Genomic DNA, 23,400 nt, shown 5'->3' on the forward strand with positions numbered 1-23,400 from the left:
TTATAATAATAATAATAATAATAATAATAATAATAATAATAATAATAATAATAATAATTCCCTCTTACAAAACATCAGGGCAGCGTACAGAAGACTTTCAAAAGGAATATAGAATAATCATTAAACTGTCTGACATTTTTTTAAAACACTTGCTTAGACATGTCTTTAGAGGGAAAGTCTTCAAGAGACACCTGAATGTCAAACGCAAGGATGCCTGCCAAATCTCTGCGGGGGGAAAGTGTCCCACTGCATGAGATGGGCAACACTAAATGCGTGACTTCTAGTTGAAGCCAATGAGGCCTGTTTAAATGGGAGAGGACTAAAAGTATTCCTCTCAGTGACCCGGGTGCTACGACGGTCCTTAAGGCAAACTGGGCCCCCGGTTGTTTGGGGCTTGCCATAGCGACACACTGCCTATACACCTGCAGTGACAGAACTGTACGGAACAACCTTGCATTTACACAGCAAAATATCCCTTTGAATTATATGTCCAGCACAAAAGGACAATGTGAACGGACTCTTTGTGGCCCTTACCACAGCCAAAAGACTGATACCAGATGAATTGGAAAAATAAAAATGCGGCTCCCTTCTGAGACTGGATTGAAGACCTATACAAACTCACAACATATGAACAACGTGACTATAAATGCAGGCTGGCCGTGGACGAATACAATGAATCTATTCTTACTAATACTGTAATAGGTTAAGATCTGGTGAAGTACCATAACAACTTTGTAAAGTATACAGGTTTGGGGGGTTTCCCCCTCCCCCACTTTACTTTCCCTTCTAAACAGGGTGCTGTTTCTCTCTTTCTTTCTTTCTTATTTACGCCTCACCATGTTTAAGGCACCTAGAATGGTGTGCTTTTTGAAGTTTCAATAAAGAAATCTGGAGGGGAGGAATACATACTGGGAAGCAAAAAGACACAACTTATTTTAAAAAATCATTTAAACTGCAGCTCGGTCATTATACTCCTTCCCCTCCCCCTCTCCTTTTTCTCTGTCTTCCTCCTCCTCCTCCTCCTCCCTTGCCCTCCCCGTCCACCTCTCCCCTTCCCTCGGACTCCGCTGTCCCTTTAAGGCGTTTCTGCCCCGCCTCTTCCGCCCCGTCCTGTATTTTGTCCTAGCCGGGGCGCCGTCGCCGTCGTCGGGCGGAGTTTGACTCGGGCAGAGGGTGGGAGAGCGAGCGAGAGAGCGGCCGCCGGAGGTGAAGCGCGCACCACGTGGGGCTGCGAGTGGCTCTCTCCGTCCTTCGCAGCAGCAGCAGCAGGAGCAGCGCCAGGAGCAGCGGCAGCGGCGGCGGCGCCTTCGCCAGAGGCAGCGAGGAAGGGAAGGCAGGCGGAGGCGGAGAGACCGGCCATGGTCATCAAGGCGGACGAGGTGGCTCCTGCAGGGGCGGCGGCGGAGGAAGACCAGCAGCAGCAGCGAGGCAGCCAGGGCCCGGCCGGCAAGGAGCCGGAGCTCAGCGCAGGTGAGCAGTCTTGCGTGGTCGGATCCTGGGTGGATCCCTCTCCTTCGGCTTCCCTGCAGCGTTTCACCTTCGCCGCCGCCGCCGCCGTTCCCAAGGAATGACAGCCCTGCCCCATGGGCAAGGTGTTTCAAACTCTGCTCGCTTCGGCTTGTTTCCTACTCGGGAGTAAGACCACAGCCGGAGCGGTTGGATCTGACGGTCCCTTTTCGTAACGCTGGTTGCAGCCTTTTTTCGCTTTGGGGACGGGAGTTCTGCTGGAACAACCCGCCACCCTCTTTTTTTTGTTTTTTAATGGGTGCAGTGTGCATATAGGTGCGCGCGGCTAGTTTCTTTTTCTTTGCTTTTCTGACAAGTTGTGCTCAAACCTGTTCTCTCTCCCCCCCCCCCTCTTTAATAGTCAAAGAAAGCTGCAATCCTTTTAAGCGTGTTCTACCCTGGGGTATTTGGGGGGGGTTAAGGTAGGGAGAAAGCCGACCCCAGTGTAGCTGTCTGGCTTGGGCTGTTTCTTGGGGTAATGACCCCTGTCTCTAACTCCATTTCCCCTCTCCCAGCCCTTTGGAGATGGCGACCCGGAAAAATTTCCTGTTCCTTGGCCTCTTACGGTTCCATATATGTGACCTTTCCGACGGTGGTTTGCAAGGTGGCTTGTGACGAGTTAAAAGGTTGCAGTTCTGTATATGCTCCCCCCCCCCCCGTATTAAGCCTTGCTGCTGCTCTGTGTGGTGTTGCGGGGTAAGGGTCCAGGCCAATGACGCTTACTTGTGAGTAAAAGTCTCTAAGGTGGATTTCTAAAGTAAGTACAAGGCCTTAACTTCCGCTTGCTTTCACCACATTCTGGGCTAAATCCCCCAGCCCACCCTGCTTTGGAGGTGGTTACTCCTGAATAATCTCCAGTCGCTTTAGTCCCTTTCGATGCATTCCCAGCAATGCATTGAAAGTGGCTTACAAGGCCGAACCAGTGGAACAGAAATTAAAAGGAGATGTTTACATTGGGGGAGAGGGCTTTCTCCTTGAACGTGACCCATATTTTCACAACTCAGCCGCTACAGTGGGTTATTGAGGTCCCTGCTTCTCCTCCTGTGTGTATCCTTGCTTGCGAGTAGGCCCCGTGGAACTCACTGGGACTTTGACAACATAAGCACGGGCCGTGAGCTGTGTGACCCAGATTCTCCCCCCCCCCCACACGTACACCTTGGTGGTAGCGAACTTTGTGAAAGTGTCGCCCTTGTGTTGACAGCCTTCTTTGCATTCGGGGACCCTCCCAGGTGTCGAACTTCGGACTCTTGAGGGGAGTTATTTGCAACCTCACGTGGTCAATCATTTCCCCACCCCATGCGTGGACGCCTAGATCTACTTGCCCATATTGAGGAGCACTGGCTGCGGTTTATTGCAGAAGAATAATCCTTGGGCTGGTTTTCCCACTCTTGGGACGGATCCATACTGCTGGGGGGGGGAGGAAAAAAATAACTGTTAATCCCTCCCCTTTCCTCACCTGCTTTCATAATGACACATCTTTTTAGGCTTGAGGGTCATGACCTTTGGCCCTCTTCCCCCATGACTCCCAGGATTTGTGAATGACCCCTGCATAACCTTATTTGCAAATGACGTCCCACTAGCAAGAAGGGAGGGTGGATAGCCTTGCCTTTTGCCCTGATAATACCCAGTTGCAAGGATTTATTCGTTTTTCTGTATTGAAGAGAATTCCATCCTTTGAGAGAGCCCCCCCACCTTTCCCTGAAATGGTACAGCTCACACACAGATTCCCCACCCCAACCCTTAGTTGGTGGGAACTAGGCCTGTCCTATAGTAACTATCTCATCTGATCTGATTCACACGCTTTGCTTGGGAGTCCCCTGGCAACTACCCCTCCAAGTGTGTTTTGTCTGCAAGGGTCAGAGTACCGATCTTGCGCTTGGGAGGCCAAAGGTTCAATTGTTCCTCGCAGCCATGAAGCTCACTGGGTGACCTTGGCGCCAGTTGCCACCTCCAGTGTCCGCCTCACAGGGTTGTTGTGCAGGTAAAATAAAGGGGGTGAACCATGTAACTACGCTGAGCTTATTGGTACAGGTGAAACTCGAAAAATTAGAATATCGTGGAAAAGTCCATTTATGTAAGCAATTGTTTTCATTAGCCAATGGAGTTTAATATATGAGATAGGCTCATGACATGCAAAGCGAGATATGCCGAGCCTTTGTTTGTTATAATTGTGATGATTATGGCGCACAGCTGATGAAAACCCCAAAGTTGAAATTGTTAATTTGGGGTTCTCATCAGCTGTACGCCATAATCATCACAATTGTAACAATAAAGACTTGACATATCTCGCTTTGCATGTCATGAGTGTATATCTCAAATATTTGTTTTACCTTTTAAGTTGAATTACTGATATTTCTATGATAATTTCTATGATATTCTAATTTTTCGAGTTTCACCTGTAGGTGTGGGCATAAATGTTAGTAATAGGTAATGTAACTATGTAGTATAGATGTCAAAATAAATGAGACCTGTAACCCAGGGTCCGAATGTGTAGCAAAGTCCAGGTGTCCTCCGTAGGTTTGTGTCCCTGTGATGGTGCACAGAAGCTCAGATATATAAGCTAATTGCCAAACAGCACCTTAAACCTAGGTTACAGTCACCACAACGGCTTTTTTTTTTTACATTGAGATTTATTATTACAGTGGTACCTCGGGTTGCGGACACGATCCGTTCCGGGGTGCCGTTCTCACCCCGAAAAGTACGCAACCCTAGTGGCAATATTGCGCATGCGCGGAAGACCGCTTCTGCGCATGCGCGCGCAGTGAAACCCGGAAGTAAACACTTATGGGTTTGCCGCGTTCGTAATGCAAAAAACCGCAACCCGCAGCTATCGTAACCCGAGGTATGACTGTATTCGTAATCATTTCATTTCCATATTGCTTTATATTTTAAAGAAAACAAAAAATCTCAAAGTGGTTTGCAGCACATTAAAACATCAAATAAATCCATCCCAAAGTCAAGCTTCAAGGAAAAATATTTCAGCTCCTTCTCTTAGTTACATTTTCCTTTCCCCACTCACCTGCTTAATTTATATAGCTGCCTCAAAGGAAGCCAGTGTGGGTGTAGTGGTGAGTGTTGGACTAGGACCTTGAGAGATCAGGGTTCAAATCCCCCCTCAGTCCTGAAGCTCGCTGGGTAACCTTGGAAGTCAGCCACAGCCCCTTATCCTACCTCACAGGGCCGTTGTAGGGAACTGAGCGAGGAAGGAGGTGAACCATGTACTCCTTGGAGAAAAAGGCCAGATACAAATACAAATAAGCTCTTCTGCTTGCCTGCTTGAGAAAGTCGCCAACCTGGCATCCAGAGATCTCCAACCGGTTGCCATTGGATCCGTGCCAGTCGCAAAATGCGCCTGCCTAATTTCTACTAGGCATGATGGCTATGGCTATACTCTGCTTCTGCCGTCAGAGGCAATAAATGCTTCTGATTACCAATTACTGGAAGACCACAGGAGGGGAGTTATTTTGTGCTTGGTTCCTGCTTGCGGGCTTCCCATTGGGGCATCTGTTTGGCCACTGTAAGAGCAGGTTGCTGTAATTACTCAGCTACTGGCAGGATCCAGGAACTAGTGACCGCCCAGAAGCTGCTGGCCTCCCATCAGCCCCATCTGATGTGGTCATTGGTCACAGACAATGGGGAGTTATAGTCTTCCCAAGCCACCCCTAAGCTCTTGAGGGTGTCTTCTTGTCCAGAGGCAGTGGAATGAACCTAGAAAGAGCATTTGCTGCATCAGGCCAAAGGTCTGCTGTTAGCCACATTAGCCAGCCAGGTGACCCTTGGGAGATGCTCAGCAGGGGCACAGATGCAAGACTCCCTTCTGGTTGCAGGTCCTCGTCTGATATTCTCGAGATACACTGCTCTTGGCTGTGGAGGTTCTCACCTTGGTCGTCCAGCGGCACATACTGTACTATCTCCTACACATGGAATCACAGATGCTTTCTTAGTGGAGATTGAGCCCCCCCATCTTTCCTTGCTTTGAGGTGGGGGGTTAGAGCTGTAGAAATTGAATGAGGCGCCCTCAGTTCCTCCTCTTTGAGAAGAGGGCCAAAACTACACATCAGCTGAGGGAGACGGTGGAAGGGTGTCTCATTTGTGGAATGTGAACCCAGAATAAGTGAACCGAAAGTTGACAAACCTGGTCTCTTTGTTTCTTGGGGCAATGTGAATAACTGGAAAGGGGTAACCGAATTGTAGAGTTGGAGGGGACCACGGGGATGATCTAGTCCAGGTTTTCCCAAACTTGGGTCTCTGTTTTTGGACTGCAGTTCCCATCATTCCTGACCACTGGCCCCGCCAGCTAGGGATGATGGGAGTTGTAGTCCAAAAACAGCTGGAGACCCAAGTTTGGTAAACCTTGATCTGGTCCAACTCCCTGTGATGCAGGGATCTTTTACGCGGCATGGGGCTCGAACCTGTGACCCTGGAATGAAAAGTTGCATGCTCTACCAACTGAGCTGTCCCATGGCAACAGTTTTTGTCAGTGCTAATTTTCTAGGGGAAAAGTAGTTCTGGAACTCCCCATGAATGCCTCTCTTCACAAAATAAGTTATCACAAAATAAGTTCTTCACAAAATAAGTTATCATAAGTTATCATAATCAAGGTGACCAACAGCCCATGGGCTAATATTGGGGGTTCTTCATTTATGAAATGGTTTATATCCGCTATTTCAGCTGTCCCAGAAGGGCCCTCAAGGTAGCGCACAGCATCAAAATAATAAAGTGCAAAAAAGGGTGTTAAAATGGCGGCAACACCCAAATCTCTTTAGTACCCAAGAATGTAAATTGCTGAAGGACGGGTCATTGGGTTAGAGGGTCTGTTTTGCATACAGAGGGTCCCAAATAGGGCTGGGAGAGACTTCCTGTCTGAAATCCCAGAAAACTGCTGCCAGTCAGTGTTCAGAACATAAAGCTGGGTAGACTGATGTTCTGACTTGGTAGGAGATGTTTTCTTACGGGCCAGGTGGGAGGGCAAGTCTAATCTCTAAGGGCCTTGATTATGATAACTAAGAGTTCTTCTTGGTGCTGGTTTGTCGTGGGATCAGAGCTCCGCAAGTGTATTAGACAGCCACCCCCAAACTCGGCCCTCCAGCTGTTTTGGGACTACAATTCCCATCATCCCTGACCACTGGTCCTGTTAGCTAGGGGTGGTGGGAGTTGTAGTCCCAAAACAGCTGGAGGGCCAAGATTGGGGATGCCTGGTATTAGATCTGTCTATCCATCCAAGTAACATCTTCTCATCCGTATGGCAGCCATTTATTTTGTCCCATTTTATCCGCCTTTATCCTTTCTGGGGGAAATCTGGTAATTTTGAAAAACCGATGTAGACCTGTAGCCAACGCCCTGTTTGCGATACCTTGGAGACCCATTTACAACCGCTGTTAGAAACTTGGATATAAAAGCCGAACTTGCACCTGGATTATGGTTGCCACGAAGGGGTTTCTGGGTGCCTTTTTATTATTTTTCGTTTCACTTCTATACCACTTTCTATTTTAAAGAGAGAAAATCTCGAAGCAGTTTGTAACACATTAAAACATCAAATCAAAACAAATTCAAGCATAAAGGAAAATATTTCAGATCTTTCTCTAAGTGACCTTTTCCTTTCCCCATATTTATTTATTTACCTACTTAATAGGACTGCCCCATGGCAGAAGTCTAGGGAGCCAGAGTGGTGTAGTGGTTAGAGTGTCAGACCAGGACCTTGGGAGATCAGGGTTCAAATCCCCACTCAGCCTTGAAGCTCACTGGGTGACCTTGGAGTCAGTCCCAGCGCCTTAACCTACCTCACAGGGCCGTTGTAGGGATTAACTGAGGAAGGGGTATGTGAACCGTGTACTCCTTGGAGAAAAAGGTAGGAGATAAATGCAGTAGATAAGCTCTTCTGCTTACCTGCTTAGGACAGCTGGAGGGGCCAGCCAGATGGAGATGTCAGCCTCCAACCTGCCACCCAGAGATCTCCATGTGGTCGCCATTGGACCAGCGCCAGTCGCAAAACACGCCTGGAGCCTGGGGAATTTCTAACACAGACGGTTACAACATTAAATCTCCCATCTGGAAGGCTTTTTGAGAAGAGCCATAGCTAAGTGGATGAGAGCATCTGCTTTGCATGCAGAAGGTCTTGGGTTCAGCCTCTGGCATCTCCAGGTAGGACTCGGAGCAGATGTTGTCTGAAACCCTGGAGAGTTGCTGCTGGTCGATACAGCCAATGTGGAGCTAGATGGACCATTGGCCTGACTTGGTGATGGAGGAAGACGGCAGCCGTGGCCACCCCCACTCTCCCAAATGGATTGGTTTAAGTAGCAATGCAACCAACCAGGTGTGGGCTGGCTGAGGGTAGGCTGATCTTGGCCCCCTGAAAGGATCCTGGAGAGGCAGCCTGTGTCTGCCAGTGTAGACAATACTGTACTGAACTAGATGGGCTCGGTTTAAGGCAGTTTACTGTGTTGCTAAGTCTCTGGGTTTGTGTGTTGTTGTCATGATAATAAAGGCATGGATAGACAAAATTGCACCCTTGTGCTCTGTTCAACAGGAGCAGCAGTCATTGCCCCCTTTGGGGCTCCTTACACCCTCTAAATGTGCATAGATATCCACCCAGCTTAGCAGCTTGCATTCTGCTGCTAGGAAGGCTCATAGCTCCGTTGGTAGAAATCTCAGGGTCGTGGGTTCGAGCCCAACGCTGGGCAAAAAGATTCCTGCGTTGCAGGGGGGGGGATGTGTGGACCAGATGACGCTTGTGGTCCCTTTCCAACTTTACAATTCCATGATTCTAAGGTGTGTACCTGTACCTCTATCAATTCTCTGTTGCCCGTATGACATTCCCCTCTTAATCATTTCCCCGTCCCTCAATCTGGGGTTTCTCAAACCCCTCTCCTTTTGGACTGAGGGCTGGGGAAAGTGTGGGAAGGCATATGGAGAAGAACCTTCGCCATTCACGGTTAAATGACAGTATGGATGAGCCCTGTAGCTTACCCTTATTTCGGTAATCTTTTGAGCTCAGGGCTTTGCCAGTGAGTGTGTTGACTTTCTCTTTTGTGATCCTGGGCTGGTGTTTTTCCCCCATTTTTATTTTTTTTTTAAAAAAGGAAGAGGAGGTTGTTAAGAAGGTGTTACCTGGTATTGCTGCCAGAACTTAAATTCTCTTTGTTTCTTTCCCTCCCTCCCTTCTCTAACGGAATTGGAGCCAGAGGCTTGTACTGTACAGGGTTTAATCTGTGCCAGGCTCTAATGCTGGGGCTAAGTTCTGGCGCATGTGTCCTAACAAACCATGCCCCCCTGAGAATGTGCAGAGTGTAGCGGTGTGAGCTTTCCAGAAACTTTTGAAGCGAGGGGGGTTTTCACTGGACAATTTTTAGTTTGCCTCGGGGGGGGGGGATTCAGATGCTCTTAAGAATGATGTAACCTAGCATGTTTAGTTTACTTGCATTTAGTAAATAAAGCTTAAAATGCAATTAATGTTTGGCGTTTTACTATGTTTTTATATGTGCTGTAAACCGTCCAGAGTGGCTGGGGAAACCCAGCCAGATGGGCGGGCTATAAATAATAAAATTATTATGCTAGGTTGGCCTAATATTTATTTGCAGTTGGCACCTATTCGTTGTTTACGAATGAACTTCTAAAACAGAACATTTTCTGCCACACACTTCTGATGCTAAGTCACAATGGGCTTGTGAGAAAGTTGCAATGGGTACGAATCTGTGTGCTGTGTGTGTGTGTGTGTGTGTGTGTATACACACACACACACACACACACACACACATATAATATGTTGTTTTGCCAGGGAAAATGAGAATCCTGCAATCTGACTTTCAGAATCCATATTGGTGTTTGAATGTTTATTTTCCACATGGTTGCAATTGGACTTGTGCCAGTTGCAAAACATGCCTGGCTAATTTCTAACACTGGGCACATAACGGGTTACGGTGGCCTTACCACCCTCTCACAAAACATCAAGGCCATGTGCAGCAGCATCCTAAATAAAGCTTTGAAAGTAGTTCAGCCTCATATGAAAACTTGCTGGACGGAAAAGTCCCAAGAAGTACTACAGAGTTGAGTTTGGGCTGTTTGTTTCCTGTTCTAACTTAACACGACCTACTGTTTTCTCACCTGCACAATCATTCTCTGCATCGTAGCCTATAGAATAGGTTTGATTTGGCAGTTTTTCCTGACTCCTGCCCCGCCCTGATTTAACTGCACACTTAAATCAGCTTGTCGGTAGACCAGGAATCTGTTTTTGTTTTTTTAAATGCTGCCGTTAAACTTTGCTGCATTTAATGCTGCTAAACTTTGCATGGGCTTAATGCAGCCCAACAGACCTGCCATGGGTAGCAAAGAACTGCTGCTGTGAATCTGCGGCCACCTGCAAGTGACCACCTGTGCTATAGCTATCTCACTAGCTACGTATTATAACACTGGGTTGCTTTGCTTTGTTTTGGCTTCAAGTGCATTTGCTGAAAATCAGCAGATGGACTACGACAGGTGAAGCCGATTCAAGAGCAAAAGCGGGGGTGTAAATTATTTTGTGCTTTTGGTCTGGTAACACAGATGGGGTAGCTTGCAGTGCTTCCCATTCTACAGATGGGGAAAACTGAGGCTGGAAGACGAAAGCTGCACATTTCGCTCCTCCCAGAGAGGGCACTCTTTGATGCGGATTAGGAATAGTGTTTTTTTGGGAGGGAATTCTCGTTTATTAGTTGTTTTATGATGCTTCCCCAAGGTTACCACACTTGGGCTATTTGGAATAGTTTTGACACTGACCCACGCAACTTTGTCCTAGCTATAGTGGAAGGGATGACCATCTCTCAGTCTTGTAAATGCACTCGCAAACTCTCCTAGACTGCCACTGATTTTTAAATACTTTTAAAGTACCGTATTTTTCGCTCCATAAGACGCACTTTTTTCCTCCTAAAAAGTAAGGGGAAAAGAGGATCATGCTTTTTATTTTACAAAGAGAAAAGGGGGTGTTGAAAGGACCGCGCTCAGCAGCTGATCAGCAAGAGATCGGGAGAGAGATAAGAGTCCCCAGCTCCCTTTCAGCCCCGCCCTCTTGCCCAGGCCTCCATTGTTGAATGTGCTGCAGAGGGAGGTTGTTTGTTTCCCCAGCGACATGTGACTGGCTGATTAGATTATCTGTCTGGAAACTGTAGAAAAGGCTCCCTTTCCTTTAGAAGCTGCAGAAATGTGAGTTGAACCCCATAAAAATGGGGCTCTTCATCTTTGCTTTTTCCCCTTTGCAAAAAAAGCTGTAAAACTTTTAGCTGATCCTCAAAAAACCAGGGTTTCTCCCTTTGCAAAAAAAGCTGCAAAACTTTTAGTTGATCCTCAAAAAAACCAGGGCTTTTCCCTTTGCAAAAAAGCTGCAAAACTTTTAGCTGATCCTCAAAAAAACAGGGCTTTTAGAGGAGGAAAACCAGGAAAAAAAATTCCCTTGTTTCCTCCTCTAAAAACAAGGTGCGCCCTATAGTCTGGTGTGCCCTATGGAGTGAAAAATACGGTAGCCTGCTGAGAGGACAGTAGCCTGAATTCTCTCCTCTGCAGTTGGTATAGAAACATGGATTAGGACCAATTCCCAACCCCTTTCGACCACACCTGAATGCAATTCCTTATCACCTTTATACAGTCATACCTCGGGTTAGACGCTTCGGGTTGTGTGTTTTCGGGTTGTGCACCGCGCCGAACCCAGAAGTACCGGAACGGGTTACTTCCAGGTTTTGGCACTCGCGCATGTGCAGAAGCCCCAAATTGCGACTCGGTGGTGCGCAGGCGCGGCGCTTCGGGTTGCGAACGTGCCTCCCGCACAGATCCCGTTCGCAACCCGAGCATCCAATGTATTTGGCGAACTCAATGCTGATGTAGCTCCTTATGACCTGAAAGCAAAGCATTGTAATTTGGGCAGGGTTTGGCAGCACTGTGTCGGTGAGCATAATGTTCCCACTCCCCATGGTCTTTCTCTGGTGTCCACAGGGCGTCTGAACTGCCCCCCTTGGTCATGTGGGGACCAGAGTGCTTACCTCCCCCCCCCTTGGAAAAAGAGCATAGAGCTGAAGGAGGAAGTGTGACGCTCTGGCTCACTTCTTCTTTCAGATCTTTGTGCTTTCCAAGGCTCAGATAAAATTCGCCCAGAGCCCAGATTCACCAGATCTCTTGTGAAAAGTTTGTGTGCATGCATTTAATCTCTTACTTTCCTCCAACTGAGAGGCTAATGGGAGTCCAAATTGGCAACGCAGACCGTGTTAGAAACTCAGGTATTAAAAGCTAGGGGCCCAATGGCTCTAAAGTCTTCTTTTTCAAATGATGGACTGACTGTGATTGCTTCTCAGTTAAACATCTGCCTAGTTCAGACGGCAGCCTTGAGCTAGGTTAAGGACATTGAGAAACTAAAGAAGAAAATCCCCTTGACCCAAGGACAGTCCGCATATCCCGTACTTTTCCGTGTATAAGACTAGGTTGTTTTTTTTTACTTAAAAATGTTTTAAAACGGGGCTCGTCTTATACACAGGCAGTATATTGTGGGGCCGGGTGATTGGTTGCAGCCCCCAAAATAGGGGGTGTCATACACAGGGGTGTGTTATACACAGAAAAATACAGTATATTGGCCTGTTCTGGCCTCTTTTTCTTAATGGTGCCTGCTCCCGCACAGCGTTTCGGTTCCAGAAATTCATTCTGCTTGTTTGGATAAAGTGTAACTGATAGAATTCTACAGGATGGCGTATTAGTGTGTGATCCCCAGTTGGCAGAGATGTCACTTGTTCCCAAGTAGTCAAAAGCCCTGTGCAAATTGCTCCTGGCACCTGGCTAATTTCAAACACTGGCAACCCCTAGGGGCTATGAGAAGCTGGATGGACTTTGCAGCTTAGGTCAGCCATTTGACTCTGTTGCTTTTCCCACTCCCATGGCTGACATGTTTTGTATTGGATCGGGGCCTTAACACACTCCCACTTAAATCTCTGTGACATCTGATGCAGATATTGATGCAGACCTATCCTCTGCCTGCTTTACTCGGGAAGCAAGCCCTGCTGGGTTTGAGCCGCATGGCTTCCAAGTAAGTGCATATCGTTGCAGATTTGGAGAGGGACCAACCTTTCGTTTGAAACCCTGACCTTTAAATCATTATACTTCTTCCCCGCACCCTGCTTCCCCAATCCTAACCTTCCTTGCCTTATCTCTCTGCATCTAGAGCATATAATTGTCAGCCTGTTTGACAACCTTCCCCCAGACCAGCTCTTAGATTCTTATTGCTGCCTTCGTTGGGCTGTAGTTTATTTTGGGGGGGGGGTGCACTTTGCTTGCTCTGATTTGTTGAACCTCCTTAGCCTTTGTCCTGTCCTCCGTGCCGCTTTCAAAGCGATTCGACCCAGGTCATAATAAGGATTGTTGGGGGGGACATTTTTCCACTTAAGGTGGGAAGGCTCTTTGGAATCCAAATTTACTTTTTGAAGAAATATATGGGGGGGGGGAATTAATGCCCCATTCAGGGCTCCCCATATTTAGCCCTTTTGAGCAAGTGTGATGATCAAACAGCTGGCCGCAGTGAGAACTTATTTGGCCCAGGAATGGAAGGCATGCTTCAGCTTCGCGTTGCAGTATGAAATAAAAATAAAAATAAATAATAATAATAATATAATAATAATAAATAAGTTTTTATTTATACCCCACTCTTCCCAGCCAAAAACCGGGCTCAGGGCGGCTAACACTAATTAAAATTCCATCAAAAACATAACACAATCAATTTAAAATAACGGATTAAAATACAAATTAAAAAATTCAATATCAAAACTGCAGTCTCATTTTCAAATAACCCACCAATAAAAGAATGAAGCATAAATATCAAACAGAAACCAACCCAAAGGCCAGGTGGAACAGCTCCGTCTTGCAGGCCCTGCGGGAAGATGCCAAATCCCGCAGGGCCCTGGTCTCTTGTGATAGACTGTTCCACCAAGTCGGGGCCGATACTGAGAAAGCCCTGGCCCTAGTTGAGGCCAACCTAGCGTCTTTGTTGCTCGGGACCTCCAAAAGATTATTATTTGAGGACCTTAAGGTCCTACATGGGACATACCAGGAGAGGCGGTCCCTTAGGTACAAGGGTCCTAAGCCGCATAGGGCTTTAAATATGTGGACTCTGGCTGCCGCGGGAAAAAACAAGCCACAAATTTCTAAGGTAAAGGGAGACCCAGAACATTCCTGCACCGCTTGGTGGGATTCCATTTTTTAAAAAACATGTAGAGCATGAGACTCATAATCTCAGGATCATGGATTCGAGCCCCAAGTTGGGACAAAATATTTCTGCATTGCAAGGGGGTTGGACTAGATGACCCTCGTGGTCCTTTCCAACTCCACCATTGGATGATTCTTACCCCACCAAATCACAAAATTCGGCTTTCCATGATTTGTTTCGCTTCTTTTATTTTTCCACATTACCTGCTCTCTATCTGTTTTGTAAATACAAGCTCCGTCCTGCTCCTGTGGCTTGTGATTTTGATTGTGTTTTCTTTTTTTCCTTTGTATTTTTCAAATTTTCATGAAAAAGCTTTATCGACAGTAGTCACAAATTCATCTGAAGTCTTTAGATCTCCCACGGGGGAGAATGTAGGATGATCTCCGTCTTGTATAGACAATACTGACATAGGAGATGTGGTTCAATCTGAGGCTGCTTTCAAGGCTTGTGTTGTTGTTGAGTGTGTGGCGTCACCGGCACTTTGGAACTCCCTGCCTATTGATTCCAGGCAGGTGCCTTCACTATATTCTTTTCGGCGCCTGCTGAAGACACAACCACTGGGATGGCTCAGTTGGTAGAGCATGAGACTCTTAATCTCAGGGTCGTGAGTTCGAGCCTAATATTGGGCAAAAGATTCCTGCCTTGCAGGGGGTTGGACTAGATGACCCTCAGGGTCTCTTTCAACTCTACAATTCTGTGGTTCAAATGTAGATGAGCCAACCAGATGTCTGGAAAGCGTGTACGAGTTTTAATGCGTTTGGGCATATTTTATTGTGGCTTTAACTTTCTGTATGTTTTAAATTGCATTCGTAAAATTCTTTTAGGGATAATTTTATTATTTTACCTTTCGAGGTTCTCCTCCCCCTTTTCCCTACAATCAAGCGGTATATAAATTTCATAAAATAATAGCAGCAGCAGCATCATACAAGTGAGGAACCTGCATTCCTCCAGATGATGCTGGGCTACAATTCCCATCATTCTCTGCCACTGGGCATGTTGGCAGGGGCTGATGGGAGTTGCAGTCCGGCGACAGGCAGAGGGGGCGCAGGTATTCCCCATATACCCTTGTAAGTGAAGCACATCTCAGGGGCTGAGCACATTCTGAGTGTGCAGAAGCTCTGGGTTGGATCCCTGGAAGTAATTTCCATTGTGTTCTTAATGTGGTGTTTGTGTAGGGAAGGCAGCGGCAGATGGTACAGGCAGGGTGTAGAGCAGGCACGTCCAACAGGTAGATCGTGATCTACCGGTAGATCACTGGACATCTGCGGTAGATCACTGGTAGATCACTGACTCCCCCAAAGAAGCTCAACAGGTTTGTCTCCCCTAAGAAAAGCTTGACATTTTTGCCCTGAACCCCTACAAAACTGGGCTTTCCTCCTCCCAAAAAATACCTCAACAAATTGAACCTGAATCCCCCCAAAACAGGGTTTTCCTTCCTAAAAAAGCTCAACAACTTTGACCTGAATCCCCCAAAACAGGGGGTAGATCACTGCCGGTTTTAAACTCTGGGAGTAGATCAGTCTCTTGGGAGTTGGCCACCCCTGGTGTAGAGGGTTAGGCTAGAACTTGGGAGGCCAGGGTTCAAATCCCCACTCTGCCACTCTCCGGGGCCGGTAGCGATCTCTCCGCCTAAACCTACCCCACATCAGGGGATTAAACTGAGATGGGGAAAGGTGTATGTGTGCCACCTCGACCTCCTTGGAGGAAAAGTGGAATATAAATGTCAGAATGAATGAGTGAATTTTAGGCGGGGGGGGGGAGGGAGGAAGAGAATGGGTCCAGCTGGTGAGATCGCATGGTGGAACCTTGCCTGGCAGGAAAGAGACTGGTGGGGATAACCTGAAGAGGCCAGAGCTGGCGTCGCCAGCCCTGGCACCCTCCAAACTACAACTCCCATAAGCCCCAAGGTGCAGCTGGGAGTTGTAGCACACTTGCATATGGAGGGTGCTCACTTGGAGAGGCAAGAGAGTGTAGCTCACTAGGTGGAGCATCCCCTTCACAGGCAGAAGGTCATGGGTTCAATTCTGGCAGCATCACTCTCATTGGGGCCGAGAGAGTCTCCCTGCCCCTGGAAGCCTGGAGAGCTGCTGCCAGCCAGAGTGGGCAGTGCTGAGCTTAGATGGACCAAGTGGCTTCACTCTGGTCCCCGGCAGCTTCCTCTGCTGTTTGCCGAGTTATAATCTGAGGAGGGGGCTGGGAAATTGGAGTGGGGGGGGGGGGAAAGGAAAATGAAAGCAGGAGGATTCTAGATAAATTTTTGGAAGGGGTGACTTTGAGATTTCATATGTGCCAGGTTGTTGTTTTTCCCGGGGGGGGGGGCTGACATGGAGAGTCCACATCCCAAACTAGTCCTGCCAGGGCTACTTCTGTGCCCTCTGCAGCTGGTTCCTCTGTCTCCTTCTGTTCTCTCTCTCCCCCCCCCTGCTTCCGCCACCTCCTTCAAGGTGACCTTCAGAGGGGTACAGGCTTCGCCCAGCCAATCGGAGCAGAGTGGGAGGGCCTTCCTCCCCTCTACCCCTCCTCTCTTTGTTTAAGATCACAGGATCCTTTAAGGTATCCTCCCCTCCCCCGTACATTTTCATTGAGGGGTGGGAACGCAAGACCCCCCCCCCCACACACACACCCTGATTTCTGCCGTCTCCCCTCTTCAAGAGGGAGTCCAAAATTAACTGTATCCTTTTTAATGTGGTGTGTGCCCACGTGGTTTTATAGAAGTCTCATCTGAGGCTTAGGAAGCGGAAGAGTCCCTGGGGAATCCAGTTGTCCTTCAGCGTTGGTTGGAAAGGGGATTCCCCCCCCCCTTCCCAGTCTGAGATGGCCTCCCCCCTCCACGCATGCACGTGGCTGCAGTTGGCAGTTCTGTAGCTGCTCCCACATTCCTGCAATATTTTTTTAAAGAGCCAGGCACCCTTTTCCTTCCCTCACATAGCAGGCTGAAGGTAGCAACAGGAGCCTGTTGCAAACGGGGGTCTTGCAGGGAAGGGACCATAGGGTAGGTGGTCCGACTCACATGCAGAGGGTCCCGTGTTCAATCCTCCTGGGGTCTCTAGGCTTGGAATGACCTCTGAAACTCTGCCAGGCAGCGTAAACAGAATTGAGCTAGACGGAGGAATGGCTTGTCTTTGGATATGGCAGCTTCCTAACATTCCTTTGGTTGTTTTGCTCATAGACTCTTAGAGTTTGGAAGGGACCACGAGGGTCATCTAGTCCGACCCCCTGCAATACAGGAATCTTTTGCCCAACATGGGGCTCGAACCCACAGCCCTAATATTCGTGCTGTACTGGCTGAGCTATTCAGGTCGTCGTCTCAAGGAGGGCAGTAGTGATTGTTGCGTGAAGAATAATTAGTACCTATGGTGCCTTCGCTGTGCATGGTGGTTTATGCAGAGTATAAGAAGGCAGGTCTCTGCCTACAAGGAGCTTACAGTTGCAGTTACTAAGTGGTGGGCTTGGAGTGCTGTTTGAGTTAAAATGTGAAATTCACTCCAGATCTCCTGGGATGAACTGGAAGGTTCTGTATGGAGAAGAACAGCTATGACTTACCAAGAATTTTTGATGCATCTTTTTAAGATGATGGATTTCTGCAGCTGGTGGCAACTGAAGAGAGGCAGTCCCTGTGTGTGTGTGTGTGTGTGTGTGTGTGTATACCGGTAAGCCAAATGGCACCTTAAGCCTAGGTTAGTCGCCATAGCAGAATCTCAATTTGCCAGGGACTTGGGCTCGATGCCCCTCAGGATCCCTTCCAATGCTACGATTCTGTTTCTGTGATCTCGAGTACATTGCTTGGCTGTAGCTTGCGTTTGCAATTCACTTGTCCCCAGTATGCAAGGAGGAGAAACTCACACAGTGGAAGTGGAAATGGTTATTAACTCTGGACTAAGGCAGAGGCTTCTAAATTGGCTTGATGGAGATGTCAAGTCGCCAGCCTGACGCCCAGAAATCTCCACGTAGTCACAGTCGGACGTGTGCCAGGGGCGAAATGTGCCTGGCGCCCAACAAATTTCTAACACGGTTTCCGAACTGCGACTCCCTTCATCTGTGGCCATTGGCTTTGCTTGCTGCAGCTGATGGTAGCCCAGAACACTGGCAGGTTCAGAGTTTTCCCCACATCTTGAGCTGCTGGTTCTCTGTTGCTTGAGACTGTAGGCTCTTCAAGGCAGGCACTAGACCCCAGCAAACCAGAGACACTGTGTGCATAGAATATTGTTTTGACTATGGCAGACCAACACGGCTACCTACCTGTCTCTGACATCTGTTTCTGCCTCGACTTGTTTAAAAACCGGTTCTTGTGTGCCAAGGCTGCCTGCAAGGGGCGTTTGCCAAAATTTGCCAGAGCGGGAACTGTTTCTAGAGCGTGCCTCCTTCTCTCAACGGTGTTTGGGAAGTACATAACCTCTATGTCAACATTCGCCTGTCCGCATTTGCCTGCTTGACAAATCTGGTTTGGCTAGTGGGTGTTTTGGTTGGCAGACTGCTATGGCAGTGGGGAGTGTGGATTCCCTCACCAAGAGCGTAAGTAGACCCTGCTGGATTAGGCCTCTTGTGGGAGGTTCCCACAAACCAGTGCATTTCTTCTTCTTCCCCTGAACAATGTTCAAAATTGCCCAGGCGCATTCGGTCCTAGCTCCTGCCCACCTAGCAGTTCGAAAGCACGTCAAAGTGCAAGTAGATAAATAGGTACCACTCCAGCAGGAAGGTAAACGGCGTTTCCGTGCGCTGCTCTGGTTCGCCAGAAGTGGCTTAGTCATGCTGGCCACATGACCCAGAAGCCATACGCCGGCTCCCTCGGCCAGTAACGCGAGATGAGCACCGCAACCCCAGAGTCGGACACAAACACGACTGGACCTAATGGTCAGGGGTCCCTTTACCTTTACTATCAACCACTTTGCGACCAAGTGAAGATGCCTAGGTGCCAGGATAGCGCCCGATATCTCCACCATCGAGAGTTGCATGCCTTGGGATCACTGGATCTTGACTGCTTTGACACACTCCTATCACGTCGCTTCTCTGAGTTATATTTTATGTGCACAATCGGAATGAATTTCAGGAACCAAAATGCTTTTTCTGTGCAGCCTGAGCAGGAGGGAGCAGTCACCATTGAGAAATGAGGTAGGAATAAACCAATATATATGTGGGCTGTCCCTGGATCAAATTACTCTTTTTTGTCCTCTGAACTAGCCAGATTTTTAACTGAGCATCAGTCAGCCAGTCCATCATTCGAAAAATAAGACTTCGGAGCTGTCTTGCTCCAAAATGGCAACTAGACATTCAGTTTTGGCGACTGTAACCTTGGTTTAAGGAGCTATTTGGCGCCCAGCTTATAAATCTGAGTTTCTAACGCTCCTGAATCTTCCAACTTCCACCTTCATGTACTAGTACTGTGAGAGAGGGAAAGAAACATATCTCTGTCTGTTTTCTAAACACGATGCATAATTTTCTACACCTCTGTCAACACCTGCTTCTATGCACATTTTCTCTAAACTATAAAGCCCCACACATTGTAAACTTTCCTCGTTGGGGAGTTGCTCTGTCCCCTTGTGGGGGGGGGGATCTCTTTTCAATTCTACAGTACCCCTTTTCAGGCAAGGCGGCCAGAACTTTACCCAGTATTTCGAGTATGTCCGCCTCATTGATTGGTATAATAGCGTTATGATAATCAGCAGTTTCATTTTCAGTTCTTTTCCTAGTGATCCCTAGCATGGGATTGGCCTTTTTCATAGCTGTTGGCACCTTCATTGAGCTACCCACTGCAACTCATGAGATTCCTGCATTGTGGGGGGGGGGGGTTGGACTAGATGACTCTTGGGGTCCCTTCCAACTCCATGGCTCCAAAGTTTCGCTGGTGTGTTCTGCTAATAACTTGGCGCCAACAGTGATGTTAAAAAAAAAATAGGAAGGTTTGCAGAGGAAGCAATTAAAACCAAGTACCTGCAGATTTATAGCCTCAGTTCACCTCTCTAGAAAGCATGCACAGATTTAATATATTTCCTAGGCTACCCTATAAGACCTTTTCAGTGTGGTTTTAAAGCATAGTGCAATATATTATAAAATGCACCAATAACAATTTTAAATGTATTCTACTGCTTTAAAACAAACCACACACACACACAAAACCCTTTAAAAGCATTCCTTGGTCCTGCTAAAATAGAAACATCAGACTACTACAAACTAGCTGAAATCCAAATGAATATGACAGCAACAGTTTTACAAAGCCAGCGACGTTCTTCATTGCAGCTCAGCACGGACAACCAAGTCTTCGAGGTTCCTTTCAGGTTTGCACTCTGAATTTTAGGACAAGGGTGCATTGCTCTTAACTCAATTATTCTCACAACAACCCTGTGAGGTAGGAGGTGTTGAAAGATGGCGGCTGGCATGACGTCTCTCGGGGAGCTTCTCTGCTGTGGAAGTCCTCGTGGAAATTCGTAGAATAGAAACGGTAGAGTTGGAAGGGGCCACAAAAGTCTTATCTAGTCCAGCCCCTTGCAATGCGGGATTTCTTTGCCCAAAGTGGGGCTCGAACCAACAACCCCGAGATGGAGAGTCACATGCTCTTATCAATTGAGCTATCCCTCCAATCCTTATCCGGCATTCTGACCAGTGTACCACAATGCTGCTTATTTCTCAAAATGCTGCGAGGCTCCATAGGAATGCGCGAATGAAAAAAGTCGGCAGCTTTTGTTTCCAGTTCCTTTCCCCCTTAAAAAACATTGTGAAGGAAGTTGTGCGATACTTGTGTCGTAAAAAGGTTTTTAGCTTTCCCACCAAAGCATATAGCTTCTAATTTATTAGTTACCCAAAGCCCATTAAGTTCTCTTGAATCCTTTCCTAACAATAACAACAAATGCCAGTGCAACAACAACTGGATATTGGGGATCCTTTTTCTTACGAAGCATGTAATACGGCTCCTTTTGTACTTTTGACTCATCTAGTAAGTGAATCCTCAGGTGGGAAACTTTCCATCCTGGAATTTTCCTAGAAAACCCTCATCACTGGTGCCTTGTGGGCTGTGTTGGCTACCCAGAACAGTTGATGGAAGTTGCAGCTGAAACATCTGGAAGGGCAAAAGGTCTCCGCACCTCTTTTACGGGACCAAACCCGGGAAGCCTGGTGCTTAAACATATAAGCAAAACATGTACAAACTGGTGTAGCGCTGGGTTCGCAGGTGTAGCGCACCTGGTTGTGCATGTGCCACTGAGCTTGCCAACAATGTGCTCTCTGGGTTTTTGGAGCTACATCTGGATCTTCCACCAGAAGCAGCCTTAGAAATTCAAGTATATAATATAATCACCAAATGACATTTTAAACCTAAGATGCGGTTGCCACAATGGAATGTCTTTTTTTACAATGGATGAGGATGGTGATGATTTCGTTCCTTTTTAATATTTTAAAAATAAATCTCAAAGCGGTTTGCACCACATTAAAACATCAGTTAAAATAATCTGGAATGAAACAAATTCAAGCTTCAAGGAAAATATTTCAGAGCTTTCTCTAAGTGGCGTTTTGCTTTCCCCAGTCGCCAGCCTGGCATTTCCAGAGATCTCACACGTGGTTGCGATTGGACCCACGCCAGTTGCCAAATGCACCCGGGTGCCTGGCTGACTTCTAACACTGGTGCCCTGAAATCTACACAGCAAATTTAACATGGCCATTGCTCCTTCCACCCACCCACCCACCCACCCACACACACACACACCAAAAAAGATTTCTGGGAACCATAGTGTTAGTGAGATGCTAAGGATTCTTCCCCTACAGACCCTTCTTTGTAAAACTACGCTTTCCGGTGAAGGGGAGTTGGGGATTTGGGTCTGATAAGCCCCTCTCTTTGCGTTCTTGGATGCCCGTGTAAAGAGGCCCCCTCATAACTCAAAAGTGGGTGGGGCTAATTTTGCATCATGGGATGTAGGCGGGGCTTTGTTGTGCACTGTGCAGAGCACGGGGGGGGGGGCACTTAACTTTCTGAATTGCTCTTGTTCCAGGAGGTAGGGTGGTTTTGCTGCAGGACTGGGGGTGCGGTTGCTGTGCCGGCTCACATTTGGATCTACGGCTGGCTCAACCCTCCCGTTTTAATAATTTGGTGTTGAATGGCTGGCTTAATTCTTCAGCGGCCTGGTATATCTCCGTGGGAACCACCCTTACCCGTACGTGTATGCGCGGAGCTCCTTTTAAGTCGCCGGAATGTGCAACTACATGTTTTTTTTGAAAATTGCGTAACGCAAAATTGCACTTATTACCTTGCAAGGAAGGAGGCTGCCTTTGACCAGCCCAGAAGAGAGAGAGAGGGATCCAGTTACGGGAGACGACTTCTAATGTTCTCTGTTCTCCATCCCCCACCCTGACCAGTCTCATGAGCCATCTGGGGTGACCAGTAACACTGGTTTTTCTGCTTCTCGAGTGCTGAGGAATGAGCCGGGCTCTCAAATCAGCCCGCTCAGCAAAAAGCATTAGATCTTAAATCGAAGGGTGTGTGTGTGTGTGTGTGTATTCATTCAGTAAGTACTTGGGAAAGATGGGCCACTGAGACCAGTCTGCACCTAGCCAAAGTTTGTGGCACCCTGACCGCCAGTGGTAGTTTGCCAAGGAGTTTAGCAACCATGCCTTGTAGAGCCCAGCTACATACTACCCATGTGAAATCAATATTAAATTCCATGTCAGTGCTCAGGGTTTAATAGGAAGCTGGTCAGTATAGTTAATAATAATAAAAAGGTAAAGGATCCCTGGACGGTCAAGTCCAGTCAAAGGTGACTATGGGGTTGCGGCGCTCAGCTCGCTTTCAGGCCAAGGGAGCCGGCGTTTGTCCACAGACAGCTTTCCCAGTCATGTGGCCAGCGTAACTAAACCGCTTCTGGTGCAACGGAACACCATGCTGTTTAGCTTCCTGCTGCAGTGGTACCTATTTATCTACTTGCACTGGTGTGCTTTGAACTGCTAGGTTGGCAGGAGCTGGGACAGAGCAACGGGAGCTCACCCCGCCATGGGGAGTCGAACCGCCGACCTTCTGATCGGCAAGCCCTAGGCTCTGTGGTTTAGACCACAGCGCCACCCACTCCCTAGTATAGTTAGTATAGGTAAGTTAGCATAGTATAGTTTGCCCTATTTATACCTGGTTATTATAGTTCACTTACGAGATTGCCTTACCCTTCATGGGCCCACTAGATCGCTTTGATTGGCGGAATTGTCACCACCACAGGTGAAGCATGATGCTCCTTCCTCATTTGTAAGAACCAGACTGTTTAGCGTGGCAGCGGTTGCCCTTTGGAACTCCCTGCCTCTTGAGATCGAGCAGGCGCCTTCGCTGTTCTCTTTTCGGTGCCTGCTGAGAACATTCCTGCTTAGAAATGCCTACCCAGGTGCTTTAGGAAGCTGAGGTCCTTTTAATCTGTTGTAGTATTTCAACTTCCTTATGCTTTAAAGTAGGGTTGTAAATCTTCTCTCCATTTAATTGTTTTATCTTTCTCTAAATCGCTTTGAGGTGGAGTTCTCAGCATTGTCCACAACAGGGTTTCAGGCAAGTGGCTGGGATTGAACCTAGGATCACCCCCATGTCTTCTGCCCTGCTCTCCACCATACTAACTGCAAGAGCAGCCAGCAACTCAACATTGTTCTTATGGGGCAAGTGTTTTTGTAGATCTTCCTAGTACGCTCATTAACCGAATGCATGGTTCCTAGGTAAGTAAGAAGGCGCCATT

At 47.6% G+C, this 23,400-nt stretch overlaps 1 protein-coding gene across 1 annotated transcript in view; it reads left to right on the forward strand.

Moving 5' to 3' along the window:
* The first annotated feature begins 1,327 nt into the window (after positions 1–1,327).
* Positions 1,328–23,400, forward strand: part of CLUH (clustered mitochondria homolog) — a 73,136-nt gene continuing 51,063 nt past the window's right edge. The window contains exon 1 of the mRNA XM_033172656.1: positions 1,328–1,470. Coding sequence (XP_033028547.1) covers positions 1,359–1,470 — 112 coding nt within the window. The 5' untranslated portion in view covers positions 1,328–1,358. The remainder of the gene's footprint in view (positions 1,471–23,400) is intronic.

The sequence above is a fragment of the Lacerta agilis genome, chromosome 15, assembly GCF_009819535.1.
Source record: "Lacerta agilis isolate rLacAgi1 chromosome 15, rLacAgi1.pri, whole genome shotgun sequence".
Lineage (NCBI taxonomy): Eukaryota > Metazoa > Chordata > Lepidosauria > Squamata > Lacertidae > Lacerta > Lacerta agilis.